General features: G+C 41.3%; 1 protein-coding gene across 2 annotated transcripts in view; it reads left to right on the plus strand.

The window, feature by feature from the left end:
* Positions 1–17,890, plus strand: part of SYNPR (synaptoporin) — a 187,270-nt gene extending 169,380 nt beyond the window's left edge. For both annotated transcript variants that reach the window (XM_077275882.1, XM_077275883.1), the window contains 2 exons: positions 7,265–7,456; positions 15,224–17,890. In XM_077275882.1, coding sequence (XP_077131997.1) covers positions 7,265–7,456; positions 15,224–15,529 — 498 coding nt within the window. In that variant the 3' untranslated portion in view covers positions 15,530–17,890. The remainder of the gene's footprint in view (positions 1–7,264; positions 7,457–15,223) is intronic.
* The last annotated feature ends 1,931 nt before the right edge of the window (positions 17,891–19,821 follow it).

Genomic DNA, 19,821 nt, shown 5'->3' on the forward strand with positions numbered 1-19,821 from the left:
GGTGACATTTGAATTTTGCTTTATCTTCTCGCATTTGCAGAACACATGAAATATTAAAAAAAAAGCATAAAAATACAATGCAAAATAAAAGCATATAGTATTATTTGTTATTAAAGGTTACCGTCGCATTCCAAACGGTTATATAAGAGGAAGGAACGGTATCTACAGAAAACAGCAAACTTAGATGGCCGCCTTATCTGAGCCAGGATGGAACAGAATTCATTCCCGGCGTCCTCTCGCCACTGCCCGCAGGGTCCGATTTCACTCAGTGGGTTGTAGGACGCCCGGCACTGTAATTAAATAATCTGTAAATGGTGGGAACTACCTGCTCATCTGCATAAATATTTAATTGGTCAAGTTGATGAATTGATAGATTCCGAGGAGACAACGCGGTAATTCAGAGGGTTTATGTTACCAGTCCGCCCACTGTAGAGTCCATGTACGTCTGCCATTGAATCCCATCTATAGAATGTACTGAAAGATACATAAAAAGCTAAGTGACTCTAAACATTTTACCAAACTTATCATCTAGAGATACAGCTTGTATTATACTCCAGAGCTGCATTCATAAGTAATGCTGGCCTTTGTTGGAAATATCCAGAAACGCCTCTAACGACTTACTATACATTATGTGGAGTGAAGGCTTAATTCTTCTGTCCCCAAAAAAGTAATCAGCAGAATTAGCTAGTAAAAAGTGCAGGGAGAATTAATCTCTTAACCCTGAAGAGGTGAGAATGCAGCTGTGGAGTATAATACAGGATGTAACTCAGAATCAGTAATGTAATGTATGTACACAGTGACTGCACCAGCAGAATAGTGAGTGCAGCTCTGGAGTATAATACAGGAGGTAACTCAGGATCAGTAATGTAATGTATGTACACAGTGACTGCACCAGCAGAATAGTGAGTGTAGCTCTGAGGTATAATACAAGATGTAACTCAGGATCAGTAATGTAATGTATGTACACAGTGACTGCACCAGCAGAATAGTGAGTGCAGCTCTGGAGTATAATACAGGATGTAACTCAGGATCAGTAATGTAATGTATGTACACAGTGATTGCACCAGCAGAATATTGAGTGCAGCTCTGGAGTATAATACAGGAGGTAACTCAGGATCAGTAATGTAATGTATGTACACAGTGACTGCACCAGCAGAATAGTGAGTGCAGCTCTGGAGTATAATACAGGATGTAACGTAACTCAGGATCAGTAATGTAATGTATGTACACAGTGACTGCACCAGCAGAATAGTGAGTGCAGCTCTGGAGTATAATACAGGATGTAACGTAACTCAGGATCAGTAATGTAATGTATGTACACAGTGACTGCACCAGCAGAATAGTGAGTGCAGCTCTGGAGTATAATACAGGATGTAGCTCAGGATCAGTAATGTAATGTATGTACACAGTGACTGCACCAGCAGAATAGTGAGTGCAGCTCTGGAGTATAATACAGGAGGTAAATCAGGATCAGTAATGTAATGTATGTACACAGTGACTGCACCAGCAGAATAGTGAGTGCAGCTCTGGAGTATAATACAGGAGGTAACTCAGGATCAGTAATGTAATGTATGTACACAGTTACTGCACCAGCAGAATAGTGAGTGCAGCTCTGGGGTATAATACAGGATGTAACTCAGGATCAGTAATGTAATGTATGTACACAGTGACTGCACCAGCAGAATAGTGAGTGCAGCTCTGGAGTATAATATAGGATGTAACTCAGGATCAGTAATGTAATGTATGTACACAGTGATTGCACCAGCAGAATATTGAGTTCAGCTCTGGAGAATAATACAGGATGTAACTCAGGATCAGTAATGTAATGTATGTACACAGTGACTGCACCAGCAGAATAGTGAGTGCAGCTCTGGAGTATAATACAGGATGTAACGTAACTCAGGATCAGTAATGTAATGTATGTACACAGTGACTGCACCAGCAGAATAGTGAGTGCAGCTCTGGAGTATAATACAGGAGGTAAATCAGGATCAGTAATGTAATGTATGTACACAGTGACTGCACCAGCAGAATAGTGAGTGCAGCTCTGGAGTATAATACAGGAGGTAACTCAGGATCAGTAATGTAATGTATGTACACAGTTACTGCACCAGCAGAATAGTGAGTGCAGCTCTGGGGTATAATACAGGATGTAACTCAGGATCAGTAATGTAATGTATGTACACAGTGACTGCACCAGCAGAATAGTGAGTGCAGCTCTGGAGTATAATATAGGATGTAACTCAGGATCAGTAATGTAATGTATGTACACAGTGACTGCACCAGCAGAATAGTGAGTACAGCTCTGGAGTATAATACAGGATGTAACTCAGGATCAGTAATGTAATGTATGTACACAGTGACTGCACCAGCAGAATAGTGAGTGCAGCTCCTGAAATTCATTTCTACATAGATCAATACATTTCAGTGCTAGGTAATTATTTGCCTCGCACATTTTGAGTAGTGTCCTGTGCTCTTATGTATTCTTATAATGACTTCAGATGTTCCTAAGAATAGCAATTCTCCATCTCTTCGCTGCTCCCCAGCTGTGACAGGAAGGCAACTGGGAAACCCTTGTGTGCAGATAATGATTTCTATATGAACATCACTCACAACAGGAGGACAGCAGAAGCCATTTATCATTGAAGCTTGCAGAGTGCCAGAGGCTTCACATAACATCATTACACCAAGTTGCTTTGCATGTGTTCAGATGGTGCAGTACGTCAGCACATGGAGGAGGCTGACTAGTTGGCAAATCCTCCACATGTGTTAATCTGTGAGCTCTCCAGCTGCTGCAAGACTACAGCTCCCAGCATGTCCTAACAGCAGCAGGATAAGCCTATGTTACAGATAGTAGTATTTATACTCCAAACTAATAAGGTACCTTCACACTAAACGATATCGCTAGCGATCCGTGACGTTGCAGCGTCCTGGATAGCGATATCGTTGTGTTTGACACGCAGCAGCGATCAGGATCCTGCTGTGATGTCGCTGGTCGTTGAATAAAGTTCAGAACTTTATTTGGTCGTCAGACTGGCGTTTATCGTCAGGTTTGACACCAAAAGCAACGATGCCAGCGATGTTTTACGCTGGTAACCAGGGTAAATATCGGGTTACTAAGCGCAGGGCCGCGCTTAGTAACCCGATGTTTACCCTGGTTACCAGCGTAAAAGTAAAAATAACAAACAGTACATACTCACCTGCGCGTCCCCCGGCGTCCGCTTCCTGCACTGACTGAGCGCCGGCCCTAAAGTGAAAGTAAAAGCACAGCGGTGACGTCACCGCTCTGCTGTTAGGGCCGGCGCTCACACAGTGCAGGGAAGCGGACGCCGGGGGACGCGCAGGTGAGCATGTACTGTTTGTTATTTTTACTTTTACGATGGTAACCAGGGTAAACATCGGGTTACTAAGCGCGGCCCTGCGCTTAGTAACCCGATGTTTACCCTGGTTACCCGGGGACCTCGGCATCGTTGGTCGCTGGAGAGCGGTCTGTGTGACAGCTCTCCAGCGACCAAACAGCGACGCTGCAGCGATCGGCATCGTTGTCGCTATCGCTGCAGCGTCGCTTAATGTGACGGTACCTCTATACACAATTTCACAGGCTCGAGAGCTGAAATCTGCCTGCAGTCCTGCTGCTCCAACGTCTACACAGAGCAGGCACAACTGGCATATATCTGGGGTAGGCAATTAGAGTCTATACAGCAGGAGGCATACTGTAATCTTATGTCCGCCTGGATTATAGGATTCCCCAAAAGTCATGTTAAGGAATGTATAGTGGGTACGGAAAGTATTCAGACCCCTTTAAATTTTTCACTCTTTGTTTCATTGCAGCCATTTGGTAAATTTAAAAAAGTCCTCATTAATGTACACCCTGCACCCCATCTTGACTGAAAAAAACAGAAATGTAGAAATTTTTGCAAATTTAATAAAAAAGAAAAACTGAAATATCACATGGTCATAAGTATTCAGACCCTTTGCTCAGACAATCATATTTAAGTCACATGCTGTCCAATTTCCTTGTGATCCTCCTTGAGATGGTTCTACTCCTTCATTGGAGTCCAGCTGTGTGTAATTAAACTGATAGGACTTGATTTGGAAAGGCGCACACCTGTCTATATAAGACCTCACAGCTCACAGTGCATGTCAGACCAAATGAGAATCATGAGGTCAAAGGAACCGGCCAAGAAGCTCAGAGACAAATTGTGGCAAGGCACAGATCTGACCAAGGTTACAACAGAAGTTTTGCAGTACTCAAAGTTCCTAAGAGCACAGTGGCCTCCATAATCCTTAAATGGAAGAAGTTTGGGACCACGAGAAGCCTTCCTAGACCTGGCCGTCCAGCCAAACTGAGCTATCATGGGAGAAGAGCCTTGGTGAGAGAGGTAAAGAAGAACCCCAAGATCATTGTGGCTGAGCTCCAGAGATGCAGTAGGGAGATGGGAGAAAGTTCCACAAAGTCAACTATCACTGCAGCCCTCCACCAGTCAGGCCTTTATGGCAGAGCGGCCCGACAGAAGCCTCTCCTCAGTGCAAGACATATGAAAGCCGCATAGAGTTTGCTAAAAAAACACATGAAGGACTCCCAGACTATGAGAAATAAGATTCTCTGGTCTGATGAGACGAAGATAGATCTTTTTGGCAATAATTCTAAGCGGTATGTGTGGAGAAAACCCGGCACTGTTCATCACCTGCCCAATACAATCCCAACAGTGAAACATGGTGGTGGCAGCATCATGCTATGGGGGTGTTTTTCAGCTGCAGGGACAGGGCGACTGGTTGTCATTGAAGGAAACATGAATGCGGCCAAGTACAGAGATATCCTGGATGAAAAACTCTTCCAGAGTGCTCTGGACCTCAGACTTGGCCGAAGGTTCACCTTCCAACAAAGATAATGACCCTAAGCACACAGCTAAAATAACAAAGAAGTGGCTTCAGAACAACTCCGTGACCATTCTTGACTGTCCCAGCCAGAGCCCTGACCTAAACCCAATAGAGCATCTCTGGAGAGACCTGAAAATGGCGTCCACCAAAGTTCACCATCCAACCTGACGGAACTGGAGAGGATCTGCAAGGAAGAATGGCCGAGGATCCCCAAATCCAGGGGTGAAAAACTTGTTGCATCATTTCCAAGAAGACTCATGGCTGTACGAGCTCAAAAGGTGCTTCTCCTCAATACTGAGCAAAGGGGCTGAATACTTATGACCATGTGAGATTTCAGTTTTTCTTTTTTAATAAATTTGCAAAAATTTCTACATTTCTGTTTTTTTTTTTCAGTCAAGATGGGTGCAGAGCGTACATTAACCCACCGACATCAGTTGTACATTAAGGCCGGAGACACACTGCTGCGAGATAAGGCCGAGTCTCGCTGGTTAAAAGCAAGCTGTGGCACCTGCACTCCGGAGCGGAGCATGCAGCTGCATAGCAATACATGGAGCCGCACGCTCCGCTCCGGAGTGCCGGTGCCACAGCTTGCTTTTAACCAGCGAGACTCGGCCGTATCTCGCAGCAGTGTGTCTCCGGCCTTACGCAGATGTCTGACTCTCTCCCTTTGATGTGGGCTCCGGTGGTGAGCCCACATCTTTCAGGGGACATGTCAGCTGTTTTGAACAGCTGACATGTGCCCGCAATAGAAACGGGTGGAATCGCGATCCACCCGTGGCTATTAACCAGTTAAATGCCACTGTCAAACCCTGATAGCAGCATTTATATTGCGCTTCCAGCTTAGGGCCGGAAATACACACACCGATGACCCCTGTCACTTGATCGGGGGTCACCAGTCTGTTAGCATGACAACCTGAGGTCTCCTGGAGACCTCTATTGTTGTCACTGCCGGCTTGCTGTGAGCGTCACCCTGTGATGGGTGCTCATAGCAAGGGAGCAATTCTGCTATATAGAGGCGATCTGAACATCGCCTCTATGTAGCAGAGCTGATCGGGTTGTGGCATCTTATAGTCTCCTATGGAAACTATTGAAGCATGCCAAAAGTGAAAAAACTAAGTTTTTAAAATTATTAAAAAAATAAAAAATATATAAAAGTTCAAATCACACCCCCCCCCTCCCTAGACAATAAAAATAAAATCAAACCTACACATATTTGGTATTGCCGCGTTCAGAATCGCCCGTTCTAGCAATAAAATAAAGGATCAACCTGATCGCTAAATGGCATAGCGAGAAAAAAAGTAAAAGCGCCAAAATTATGGGTTTTTTTGTTGCCGCAACATTGCATTAAAATGCAGTAACAGGTGCTCAAAAGAACATATCTGCACCAAAATGGTATTATTAAAAAGGTCAGCGGAATATTGTGCATATTTATCACCACTTAGATAAAAAAGAATATAGACATGTTTGGTGTCTATGAACTCGTAATGACCTGGAGAATCATAATGGCCAGTCAGTTTTAGCATTTACTGATCCTAGTAAAAAAGCCAAACAAAAAACTAGCGTGGGGTTGCACTTTTTTTGCAATTTCACCACACTTGGAATTTTTTTTCCCAATTTCTAGTATATAACATGGTAAAACCAATGATGTCGTTCAAAACTGGTAAAACTCGTCCTGCAAAAAACAAGCCCTCACATGGCCATATTGACAGAAAAATAAAAAAGTTATGGCTCTGGGAAGAAGGGGAGCGAAAAACGAGAACGCGAAAAAGCTCCAGGGGTTAATGAAAATAAAAAGATCTCTTTTGAATTTACCAAATGACTGCAATGAAACAAGGAGTGAAAAATGTAAATGGGTCTCAATGCTATCTGAAACGTTCTTTCCTTGGGGAGTTTTTGGACACTTTTTTGTTTCCTTAATCAGTTTTGAAGAGTTTTGAAGAGTTTTGCAATGGTTTTTTTGCAGCATTTTGATTAGACAGTGAGTAGTTTGGAGCAGATTTCATCAGGAGCCGCTTCGGAGGAGTGACGTGCACTTTTTTTTCTCCCTCCTAGCTTTTTACAAAACGTGAAGCAGAAAAAAAGCTCCCAAAAGAATGAACTTATGGACAGCAAAGGGGTTTTTACAGAAGGAATCAAGAGTCTTTCAAGTGTGTTTTGGAGCAATTTTTCAAGAGTCTTCAAAAATTTTTCAAAATGACTCCTCAAAAAAATTGTGTAGACCAGGGTTATGGACTGGATTTTTTCCCGTAAATTTATTACAGATACATTGGAAATCCATGATAATCATTAGGATCCTAAGTGATATAAGACAGTAGCCATTGATACCGTAAAATATTTTTTATCATTTTGATTGTCTATTACTTTGTTTTTATGTTTTCCCCAGGATTTCATTGTTACTGTGGTTTTCTCATTCATGTGGCTCGTCAGCTCGTCTGCCTGGGCTAAAGGACTTTCCGATGTTAAGGTGGCGACAGACCCCGATGAAGTTCTGTTGCTGATTTCGGCTTGTAAACAGCCCTCCAACAAGTGCATGGCGCTGCGCAGTCCTGTCATGTCAAGTCTGAATACATCAGTGGTAAGTTGGTCGCGCATGATGGACGGACTGGGGAGGATGCTGCGGGCTTCGTATCTGGAACCCATCAATGTAGAAATTCTCCCAGAGACCCCGGGAGCGGTGGATACAGATATTATAACTTTAAAGGTCAAGTAAGATAAAGTTGGTCCCAGGGGTCAAGTTTTGTGGTCCTCAAAAGAATCCAGCATTTGGGGAAAATATTACAATACTTCAGATTCAAATAAATTGACACAAAACATAAAATACACAGCCTTAATAGTCACATAATTTATGACAATGGAAATTTTGCATTGACCTGGCTAATAGGTTTTAAAGTAACTGTTGATTTAAAGGGAATCCGACAGCAGTATGAGACCCTGATTCCAGCGATGTATCACTTAGTTTACTGGGTGCAGCGGTTTTGATACAATCGCAGTTTTCTCTGTTGCGGATCTAGCATAGCTTGGAATGCTGAGCTGTGTATAGCCCCGCCCACAACACCGCTGATTGGCCGCTTTCGGTCATTGTACACAGAAAGCTTCCAGTAAGTGCTGGGGGCGCGGTTGAACCAGAATCCACAAGACACCTAGTCCTGTAGTGATAATCTCCTGCTGATAAAACACTGCTTTTATTGGAAAAAAGCACAACCTAGAAAGTGACACATCACTGGAATCGGGGTCTCAGCCTCTACATCAGATTATAAAGCATACACCTGCTGACAGATTCCCCTTTTTTTTCATAAATCAATAGTACACATAAAAATAAGATATGTTATCTGAGAAATCTGTTTTTTTTTTCTCTTCCTGGGACTGATCATTCACTTATATTTTATGTGTAAAGTATGTCTTGAATGAAGATTACTGAGATAGGAGATGATAGATGGTCAGTTGGTGCTTATGAGATTCTATGGAGGAGGAGGAGCTAGAGGCCATCACAGACATTCTGCTGCAAGTTCTCCTGAAATGACAGTTACAGCTTAAACAATTCATTCTGATGATAGAACCCGATGATTCTACGGAGATGAGCGCTGTCACATAAACACTGCTTATCCCATCCTGCACGGCCGCTATGTCATAGTGCATTAATGTTGATATATTTGTTGCAAAGTTTTTCTTTCATTCGGTTACTCAAATAATTTTTTTCACTTTTTTGACAGACATTAAACTTTTTTATCCCTATTTTTATTAGTACTTTTAATTTTTGTTAGGTACAATTAGTGACAGATACAAAAAAAGACAGAGTCTGGGTTTTATTTTCTATTTATATTTTAATAGTACAAAGTTCCACCCAAAATATGTGTAGTTTTGGGGTCTTCAGGGGCAGGGTCATAACCACTGGTGGACACTTATGGAAAAGGACCCCTGTGCAAAAACAGTATATGGGCTCCTTACAGCCCAAAAGCCCCTCATTATGAAACATTTCACCTGCCTTGGAGGTAGATGTTGCCCCCATTTTTTTTTTTTTAAATCTGCAGCATGTCAGCATTTTTTCAACTGTTTTTTTGCAGGTAGAAAGCAATGAGGAAGTGAAAAATACTGAAAAAAAAATGCAACATTTTTACAGTGTTTTTGCAGCAATTTTGTTGAATAAAACTAACTTTATTAAACATGTACTGTAGACGAAGCATAAATGCAATCCACAGCAGAAAATGAAGCATAAACGCAATCCACACCAGAAAACTAAGCATAAACGCAATCCACACCAGAAAATGAAGCATAAACGCAATCCACACCAGAAAATAAAGCATAAACTCAATCCACACCAGAAAACGAAGCATAAACGCAATCCACACCAGAAAACTAAGCATAAACGCAATCCACACCATAAAACGAAGCATAAGCGCAATCCACAACAGAAAACGAAGCATAAACGCAATCCACACCAGAAAACGAAGCATAAACGCAATCCCCACCAGAAAACGAAGCATAAACGCAATCCACAGCAGAAAACGAAGCATAAACCCAATCCACACCAGAAAATGAAGCATAAACGCAATCCACACCAGAAAATGAAGCATAAACGCAATCCACACCAGAAAATGAAGCATAAACTCAATCCACACCAGAAAACAAAGCATAAATGCAATCCACACCAGAAAACGAAGCATAAACGCAATCCACACCAGAAAACGAAGCATAAGCGCAATCCACACCAGAAAATGAAGCATAAACGCAATCCACACCAGAAAATGAAGCATAAACTCAATCCACACCAGAAAACAAAGCATAAACGCAATCCACACCAGAAAACGAAGCATAAACGCAATCCACACCAGAAAGCGAAGCATAAACGCAATCCACACTAGAAAATGAAGCATAAACGCAATCCACACCAGAAAGTGAAGCATAAACGCAATCCACACCAGAAAATGAAGCATAAACTCAATCCACACCAGAAAACGAAGCATAAACGCAATCCACACCAGAAAATGAAGCATAAACTCAATCCACACCAGAAAACGAAGCATAAACGCAATCCACACCAGAAAATGAAGCATAAACCCAATCCACACCAGAAAATGAAGCATAAACGCAATCCATACCAGAAAACGAAGCATAAACGCAATCCACACCAGAAAACGAAGCATAAACGCAATCCACACCAGAAAACGAAGCATAAACGCAATCCACAGCAGAAAACGAAGCATAAACCCAATCCACACCAGAAAATGAAGCATAAACGCAATCCACACCAGAAAATGAAGCATAAACGCAATCCACACCAGAAAATGAAGCATAAACTCAATCCACACCAGAAAACGAAGCATAAATGCAATCCACACCAGAAAACGAAGCATAAACGCAATCCACACCAGAAAACGAAGCATAAGCGCAATCCACACCAGAAAATGAAGCATAAACGCAATCCACACCAGAAAATGAAGCATAAACTCAATCCACACCAGAAAACAAAGCATAAACGCAATCCACACCAGAAAACGAAGCATAAACGCAATCCACACCAGAAAGCGAAGCATAAACGCAATCCACACCAGAAAATGAAGCATAAATGCAATCCACACCAGAAAGTGAAGCATAAACGCAATCCACACCAGAAAGTGAAGCATAAACTCAATCCACACCAGAAAACGAAGCATAAACGCAATCCACACCAGAAAACGAAGCATAAACTCAATCCACACCAGAAAACGAAGCATAAACGCAATCCACACCAGAAAATGAAGCATAAACCCAATCCACACCAGAAAATGAAGCATAAACGCAATCCATACCAGAAAACGAAGCATAAACGCAATCCACACCAGAAAACGAAGCATAAACGCAATCCACACCAGAAAACGAAGCATAAACGCAATCCATACCAGAAAACTAAGCATAAACGCAATCCACACCAGAAAATGAAGCATAAACGCAATCCACACCAGAAAATGAAGCATAAACCCAATCCACACCAGAAAATGAAGCATAAACCCAATCCACACCAGAAAACGAAGCATAAACGCAATCCACACCAGAAAACGAAGCATAAACGCAATCCACACCAGAAAACGAAGCATAAACGCAATCCACACCAGAAAACGAAGCATAGAAAAAGCTGCTATAAAATGACAACCAATAACTGGGTGTCAAGGGGTGTGTCCCTCTACAGTCTGAAACTGGCAGCTCTGATTGGATCCCGCAAGGGTGTGTAGGGACACGCCCCCAACTGAGAGCACACAATTCTCAAAATTCTAATTTTATTCATAGATTTCAAGGAGTAATAACAGAGGAATAGAACAATGGAGAATGAAAATAAATGATGCTCCGTAGTTGTCATGTTATATCATTCGAAAATGGCAGGATAGCTGATAAATTCACTTTTGGAGGACCAACCCTCTAAAAGACCATGTATCACTGCGACTCCAGATGGTCGCCTCCAAGAGCTCTGACTCTATTGTGCAAAAATCAAGGATTCAATGCCGTATTTCATCCAAAAATGTAGAAGTTGTCTTCAGAAGCTGAGGAGATTGTTTAAGGTGCGATAAATCACACGATGTCAAGGTTACCTAATTACAATCCCCCCCAGAACACACACAGTCTTGAAATTTAATCTACAAAGCATTTAAGATTACATTTTCTTGCGACACTCAATAATTTGAATATAAATGCCACTCGTGTGACAGATGTACCAGGGGGATGAATAATATATGAGAAAGTCACTCACTTCTTCATTTATCACCAAATTCAATTTTAACTTGAAAGGTGACACTGCGCGTCGTCACCGCGGGAAGCCACCAAGCCGATAAATGCTGCAGTTTATTGGGGCGATGTCTTGGAGAGATGAAATGGTGGCAGCAAAAGTGACAATGATCCTTCATACACATCTGTAGGGTCATTAGTTTAGGGCCGCACTTTAGATTTTACTCAACAAAGTAAGGTCCTGCCAGGTTTTAGGTTTTATGAGCCATTCCATGCCGGTGCCAATCTGACTCCATGCCACGATGACATAAGTCTTTATACACTCCAGACGCCTAAAGTTTGGAGTCAAGTCCACTTTTCTATCAGTTATTGGAAATGAGGAAAAATAACAGACGAAGCATTATCTGGTCGAGATGAGGAGTCAAGATGCCATTATCAAGGCATTCTGTATTTCACAATGTCCTAAATGCAGCAAGAGAAAAAAGATCATGCCATATTCTTTTACCTACAATGGTTCTTTAAATTTGGTGAACCCATCAGAATGTTCAATATTTCTGCATAAAATGTAACTAAAATTGAATCAGATTTTCACTTCACATCATACACTGGAGCATCATATGGGGCCCATTGTATATGGAGCATTATATGGGGCCCATTGTATATGGAGCATCTTATGGGGCCCATTATATATGGAGCATTATGTGTGACCTATTCTGTATGGAGCATTATATGGGGCCCATTCTGCATGGAGCAATATATGAGGTTCATTATTCCGTATGGAGCATTATATGAGGCTCATTATACTGTATGGAGCAATATATGGGGCTCATTATACTGTATAGGGTCCATCCTATACTGTATGGCGCATTATATGGGGCCCATAGTATACTGGAACATTATTATATGTAGCCCATTATGTGTGGAGCAATATATGGTCTAATTATGCTGTTTGGAGCATTATATGAGGCTCATTATACTGTATGGAGCATTATATGGGTCTTATTATATACTGTATGGAGCAATATATGGGGCTCATTATACTGTATGGAGCAATATACTGTATGTAGCTCATTATACTGTATGTAGCATTATATAGGGTCAATTAATCTGTATGGAGCACTTTGTGGTGCCCATAATACTGTATGGAGCAATGTATGGGGCACATTATTCTGTATGGAGCTCTATGTGGTGTCCACAATACTGCATGGAGCAATATATTGGGTCTCATTATTCTGTATGGAGTGCTATGTGGTGCCCATACTACTGTATGATGCAATATCAGTTGATAGTTTCTGAGCTATTGTAGAAGTTGCAATACATATCACTCATGTAATGTAAGAAGTAAGTGAAATCTTTGGCATTATACTATCTCTATATTTCTCTGCCGTATCTGTGCATCATGAATCGTGGTATGTGTTATAGAGGCCCACTGAGACTCTTTCTCCCGTTGCCTACGAAAACCTGGAGCCGGGCCTTGTAGGGGTGTTTTATTGCAGGAACCAAGGAGATTTCTGAGGACATCACAAAATCAAGCACCATTGTGTATGAAGCTACTTAGACAAGTCAACAATAGTGATGAGCGAGTATACTCGTTACTCGGGTTTCCCAGAGCATGCTCGGGTGGTCTCCGAGTAATTTGTAGTGCTCCGAGATTTAGTTTTAATCGCCCGCAGCTGCATTATTTGTGGCTGCTAGACAGCCTGAATACATGTGGGAATTCCCTAACAAACAGGCATTCCTCACATGTATTTAGCCTGGCTAACAGCCGTAAATCATGCAGCTGAGGCGACGAAAACTAAATGTCTGAGCACTACAAAATACTCGGAGACCACCCAAGCGTGCTCTGGGAAACCCGAGCAACGAGTATACTCGCTCATCACTAGTCAACAATTCTAGAACTCAGGGAGCAAAATGTAATCCATAAACAATCACAAATTGGTATTGATCATTTTCATGCGTTATTTCATACGTTATTTTACCTATATACTCCCAAATCAAAGATTAGTCAATGGCATACTGTCCCACTCTCATCAAAGAAGGCCACTAAGCAAAGGGAGTATCTCGTAGGTGAGGTTTACGTAAACTCTGCCCCTTTTCAGCCTGGGTGTTAAATATGTTTATTTTGCACATTTATTTAATCAGGACTTTTTACCAGATACGTTACTCTTAAAGAAAAAATGTCATGATATTCTCATAAAAAATATAGTGGTTTATTGGATTGTCCACAGAAAAAAACCACATTGCAGCAAAACATAAAATAAGTGAAACAGTTACGAACAGATTGTCCATTTGTTCCTATCAGCGTTAGTTCCACATCTTTCCCAAAGTTCTGAATGATAGAAGTCGTCTGTCTGTGTGAAGTCTGAAGTCATCATGGCTACCAGTTGTTCATTCCTTCTGTGACTTGTCTGACGTCCATGGAGAATGATGGTGAAGGCAGGAGGTGACAGCCCCCACGTGACCAGCCCCCTCCCTCCTTAGAGACATAATATATATGTCCCACAAAACCACGTGTTCTCTCTATATGGTGTTAACTTATACTCTGAGCTACATATACATAAATAGCTTTTGTAATGTCAGCGAAAGACAATATGTTCAGTACAGAATTGAGAATAAGAATAATTAATAATTAATATTTAACACTGGGTCATCTCCAAATCTGCCAGGATCCACAGTTCTGTGAAATTGAGACCGTTGAAAAATATGACCCAAGGTTCCCATATACCAGTGTGTAGTTGGCGGGCTGGCTGGGCACGTGCATTAGCATAGGGTGACTTGATCTACCAATAAGACAGTCTATTTTCCCTGGGTATTTAGATACATGGCAAGGGCAGATTGAATCTTAGCTAAGAGTCAAAAAAGTTTAAGCTACGATCTCCATGATAGGGGTAATGGTCTCGGGCCAGTTTACATGTATTATCATTATTACTTATTTTAAAAAGCCCTTAATGTACAAGTAGGGTTTACAGGACATGTAATATAACAATACATGGCAGGTACAAAACAAGTAACTAAACAGTGCAAGTAAGTGACAGATTGATATCATGGGAGTGAGCACCCTGATCGCGAGGACTTGCAGTCTTCGCATAAGGTGGAAGAAGATTGTAGGTGAGCGTAAAAGTTGCTTTTATGGCATTGTGGTGGCAGCTTGGTTTTGAAAGTTGTAGGCTTTCCTAAAGAGGGGGGATTTCAGGTTGCAACTGATGGTTTCGAGAGAGTTGAGGTTGAGCTAGCAAGTACCAAAGTACTTGAAGAATTATGAAGACAGTTTTGTGATGAGCAGACTAGAGCAGAACAGAGGAGATCTTGTAAAGATCAGAGGTTTTGTGGGGAGGTATCAGGAGAATAGGGAGCGTGATGGATGAGTCTGGTTTTAGTAAATGCCAGGAGAATGTTACCCGCTGACTACATTGTGCCCACTGTAGAGTTTGGTGGAGGTGACATTTTGCTATGGGCTTGTTTTTCAGGGTTGGCATCGTCCCTTAGTTCCAGAGAAGGGAATAGGAGATCAGGAAATGCTAGTTCATATACAGTACTGTATATCCTGCTAGACCCTTTATTTTCACATAACAGTGTCAATGACAACTTTCCAAATTGTGTCTTCATTATTGAGATTCATTAAGAACACATTTCCTGCTTTTTCCTCTAGGTTTTTGGCTTTCTAAACTTCATTCTGTGGGCTGGAAACATCTGGTTTGTCTTCAAGGAGACAGGCTGGCATGCTTCAGGACAAAGATATCCTCAAGAGCCAATGGAAAAACAGTCTGGTAGTCAGTCATTAAACCAAGGTGGATACAACCAAGATACCTATGGACCAACTCCACCATATAACCAACAACAAGCAGGATTTGGACAACAACCCAACTTCGGACAACCAAGTGGAATTGGCCAGCAAAACTATAACCAGGCTCGATACAACCAAACAGGCCCAACATCTTTTGCCAATCAGATTTAACAGAATGGAGAAAAACATGTTCCACCCCAACGACCACAGACAGCTTGAGAAGAAATGCTTTCATTAGGAATGATTCAGTGTATGCCTGAGAGACTGTCGAACAGTTTCTTCTAGAGTTGAAGGAAACACAGAAGGTGGATCGTGCTATCCTGATACATTTAGGAACTGGTGAAGATCTCTAGTGTATAAAATTACTGTGTTTGTGTGTATATCTGTAAGCACATTTTGTAAACTTGGATGTTTTAATATGTGGCAAAAATTGCAAATTTCACTGTGCTAAGAATGGTATCGTTCGAACCGAACCCTGCATGCTACATCTTTCTTGACGTATGTTAGTTTGCTGTTACTTTTCTGTTTAATGCATAGTTTCGGGCATGATCCTATGGTTCGGACATGTATTTTTGTAATATATAACCTAGAGTGACATGAGGTATATATGCTGTACTGTAGCCATACGTTATGGTAACAATGTGCAAACGTTAATCTCTTGTTGTAGTTTTTGGTTCCACCATCACTTGACCACTTCAACGTGCTCCAACCTATTGTGTTCCAAGGACAATTATAAGGAGACCTCTTACATGAAGAGGACTCCATATTCTAACCTTAAGGTTTCCACACGTATGGGGCCTACAAAAAAGTCTCTCCGTAACCATTAGATTTTTTTTTTTTCAAATCTTCATATGATATTTTTTTGGAGAAAAAAAAGTGACGTCTTGTACCTTACCAATATATCAGTAGCTTGTACTGACATCTACAACACATGTACAGTAGTTGTGACCTTCTTTGTGTGCTAGTATGAGATGAGGACCACGTTACTGTGTTACATTCTTACAATCTAAGGCGTAATTCACTCTACAGGGAATATATTTAGGATATGCTGGCTTGCTGAATCCGAGATGTACATATTTTATGGACTTAGACAATAGTTTGACAGTAAAACACCCAATTTTTACCATTAGGAGTCAGAGGGTTCCAAAAAATACATTGGAGAGAATTCTTGTGAGTCGGTTGGGGTGGAAAGCTGGTGGGTCATGTTTTCCAGATCCTTGGCGCTAATTCAGGTGCCAACATACTACTCTGCCTTGTTCAGAGTATTAAAGGTGCTCTTACGCTTGTTACCCGAATGCTTGGCTATTCCTCCCTACCTACCCAAACCCATGCACAATCGTTTGTCCAACAGCTATTCTTTCCAACTTTCCTCCCTTTGACCAAGAGTGCATGTGTCCTAAACGAGGAGACTAAGTGGCTCCTGGACACCCCTTATGGTGGCATGGCAACAAAGGATCAGATATGTTAAAATCAATATGCCCGATCCCTTTTTTTTCCTAACATCAATGGTCAAGGGAGAGTCATGAGACCAACATATGCATGAAATCGTTGGACAGTCCCTTTGAAATGATCAGGTTTATCTGATTTTGCTCTTCGACATACGGACACCTTTTGACATGGGGATAGGGCAACCAATTAAATCTTCGCCTCCTAGCTCTGTCTTTGAAAATTGTAACACCTTCCTCATCATTACTGATGCTTGGTCTTCAATGTCTTACTGACTCGTGTTTGGGTAGCAAGGGCAACAATGATAGAAACAATGGAGGCGGGATTGTACCGATCCCTTTGAATACCTTGAAGCTATGGAGGTCCTTTTCTCCTTGTTGCACTTGCTACCTTCTCACTATTATGAACCTGCTAAAGCTCCCTGCGCCATTCTAAGCATTAAAAAGAGGTTAAAGTAGCATATAAAGGATATAATAGTCCAATATCACAGTGTTATTAATATTATACAGTATTATAGAACAGTCAGTGTTACACCCGTAATGGCGCAATACTGGAAGGTGAGTGTATGTTCTGCTACCCTACGTCATACCCTTCAATCTTTGACTATAGTTGATCAAATACATTGTCATTGCTGATTCTTATAATCGGATATTGATGTGACTGATCTTATTATATATAGAAACTCAAGACACCTATCTGGGGGAATTTCTATGGTCTCTGATGTATTTTCGTGAACATTCCATTTTTTTAATATTGTCCATTGATTAAGGTCCACTGGCTATAGGTGGCCGGTGTATGGGGTTTATGTTATTTTATAATACATGTATCTATATTCATGAATTTTAGGCGTTAAGGACCTACCGACTGAACTAGCTTTTAACATTTACCAAGAGTATTCTAGTGACCGTAATCTACTACCTAATGCATTGATTTGTCGTCCTCCTGGCTGTACTCTTGGCAGACCACAAGCACAAATGATGTAGTTATTACTATACACCTATGTAAACGATGTATGGATCTACGTGGACAATCTCTATTGTAATGGCATTTTGGCTCAAATAAAGTTGTTGCGTAAAATGCATCAAAGTTTTTATTAGTTTTGTTCATTTCTCGTATATTTTTGCATTTTGATTGAGAAGTCGTTGAGTCTAATGACTTGTTTAAATCAGATTGTTGTGTTACATGTTTTAAAAATCTTTTTTTTTCAAGTTGGGTCTCTTTTTAAATAAGCAAAATTAGTAATTTTTCAATTTTCACACTGACCTTTGAGGCTTTTTTATACTAATACTTCCTATCCTTTCAGTAAGAGTTTTCAGCAGGCTCCTTATCAGCAGAGGCAGGATTATAGTGAAAGGTAGCACCTCTGTACGCAGCTGATAATACAGGATCCAGTAATCACAATAGATGTCACAGATCCACCTTCTTCCCCTCTGTTCACAATGACACATGCACATGCTCATTTGATGCTTTAAAAGGGCGGTCTGACCTTGGGGTATAAGTCTGAGGTCATTCTTTGACTGTAGACTTGTGAATCCTCCGAGCGTGCGCACTGCATGCTGTGAGGATTATCCATGTTGATGCCAGGAGCGGGAAGTCATGTGACTGCTTGTATGCGATTTGCATACTTGCGGCCACATTCTGACTAGACGTGTCTGGCCTCGCTCAATGCACAAGCACGTCTAGTCGGCTTGTGACCGCATTTATGCAAATCGCATAAGTAGACACAAAAGGTGCCACTTCTGGTGCCAGCACTAAAGAATCCTTACAGTGCTCCCAGACTGGGAGGATTCACAAGTCTCCAGTCACCAGACTTCTACCCTAAGTCTGCACAACCCCTTTAATACAAAACAAAGGGTCTGAGTCTGTTCATTGCTGCTAATGTACATGTTAACTTCCTGAATCAACAGGAAGTTTGAGTCTAAAAAAGCCCCAGTGGCCAGTGTGAAAATTGCAAGAGTTCTCATTTTTACTTACATTACAGATTGTTATATGGAAGAAAAATAACATTGCCAAAAAATATTTAAAAAATATATATTTAACACAAGAACTTATATGAACAATGGGTTTCTGATGAGAGCTTCCTTTTAAGATGCATGATCTCTTCGATTTCCAACACATTGGTGGCCTTTGTGGCTGCAGACTGACTCGCACACGCACGCACACAGTCACAAGTATCCATTCATTGGTCTTGATCTAGTATTCCGAAAATGCAACCTGTCACCAGTGACATCACTCAAGCACTTCCTATTAAATTGATTGGTTGGATATTTTTGGAGAATGTAGGTTATACAGAGGTATTATTACTAAATACTATTTAAAAAGTAAGTTAAAGAGTAAAAGAAAATTAAGTGACACAGAGTGAGCAATTCCCAATCTTCGCGGAGAGTGAGGACATGCTGTTGACCAAATTAATGACCAACACAATAACAACAGAACTACTACAACACATAACACAAGTGGTGGAAGACATGGGAGGTGTTATAATACAGTGGCATGTAAAAGTTTGGGCACCCCTGGTCAAATTTACTGTTATTATTACAAGGGAATATGGTCTCTTTAAGTCCTTCACTGGATTATTAGATATGCAGCATAATCCACGGTAAAGTAAAAAATAAACACGGCCCTTTTGCCTTTGGGCAAGAAACAAGAAAAACAAAACAAGCACAGTCCTTGCGGTTGCAGGGATCCGCCTGCTCAGGGTTAGCAACACAGGTTAGTTCAAAATGAACACCTTTCTGGAGTTGGCCTCTCCAGACACACTGAACACTGAATGCCTCAGAAGGTCCACTATTTAAACCCCAGACTACACCCTGAGTTGGAGATAAGGTGAACAACCTCCCAACTTCTCTATGGTTGTCCACAAAAACCCAGCCCTTAAAATGACTGATTAACCCCTCTCATCACATATTGTGCTGAAGAAAACTTCTGGGTTTCAAATCAATTAAGCTAATGGCCTCAGGGAAATGTATCTCCCCTCTAGCACTTTGCCAGTGACTTTGTCACAGCTCAGAGAACTT

This window comes from Ranitomeya variabilis, chromosome 8 (assembly GCF_051348905.1).
Source record: "Ranitomeya variabilis isolate aRanVar5 chromosome 8, aRanVar5.hap1, whole genome shotgun sequence".
In the NCBI taxonomy this organism is placed as follows: domain Eukaryota; kingdom Metazoa; phylum Chordata; class Amphibia; order Anura; family Dendrobatidae; genus Ranitomeya; species Ranitomeya variabilis.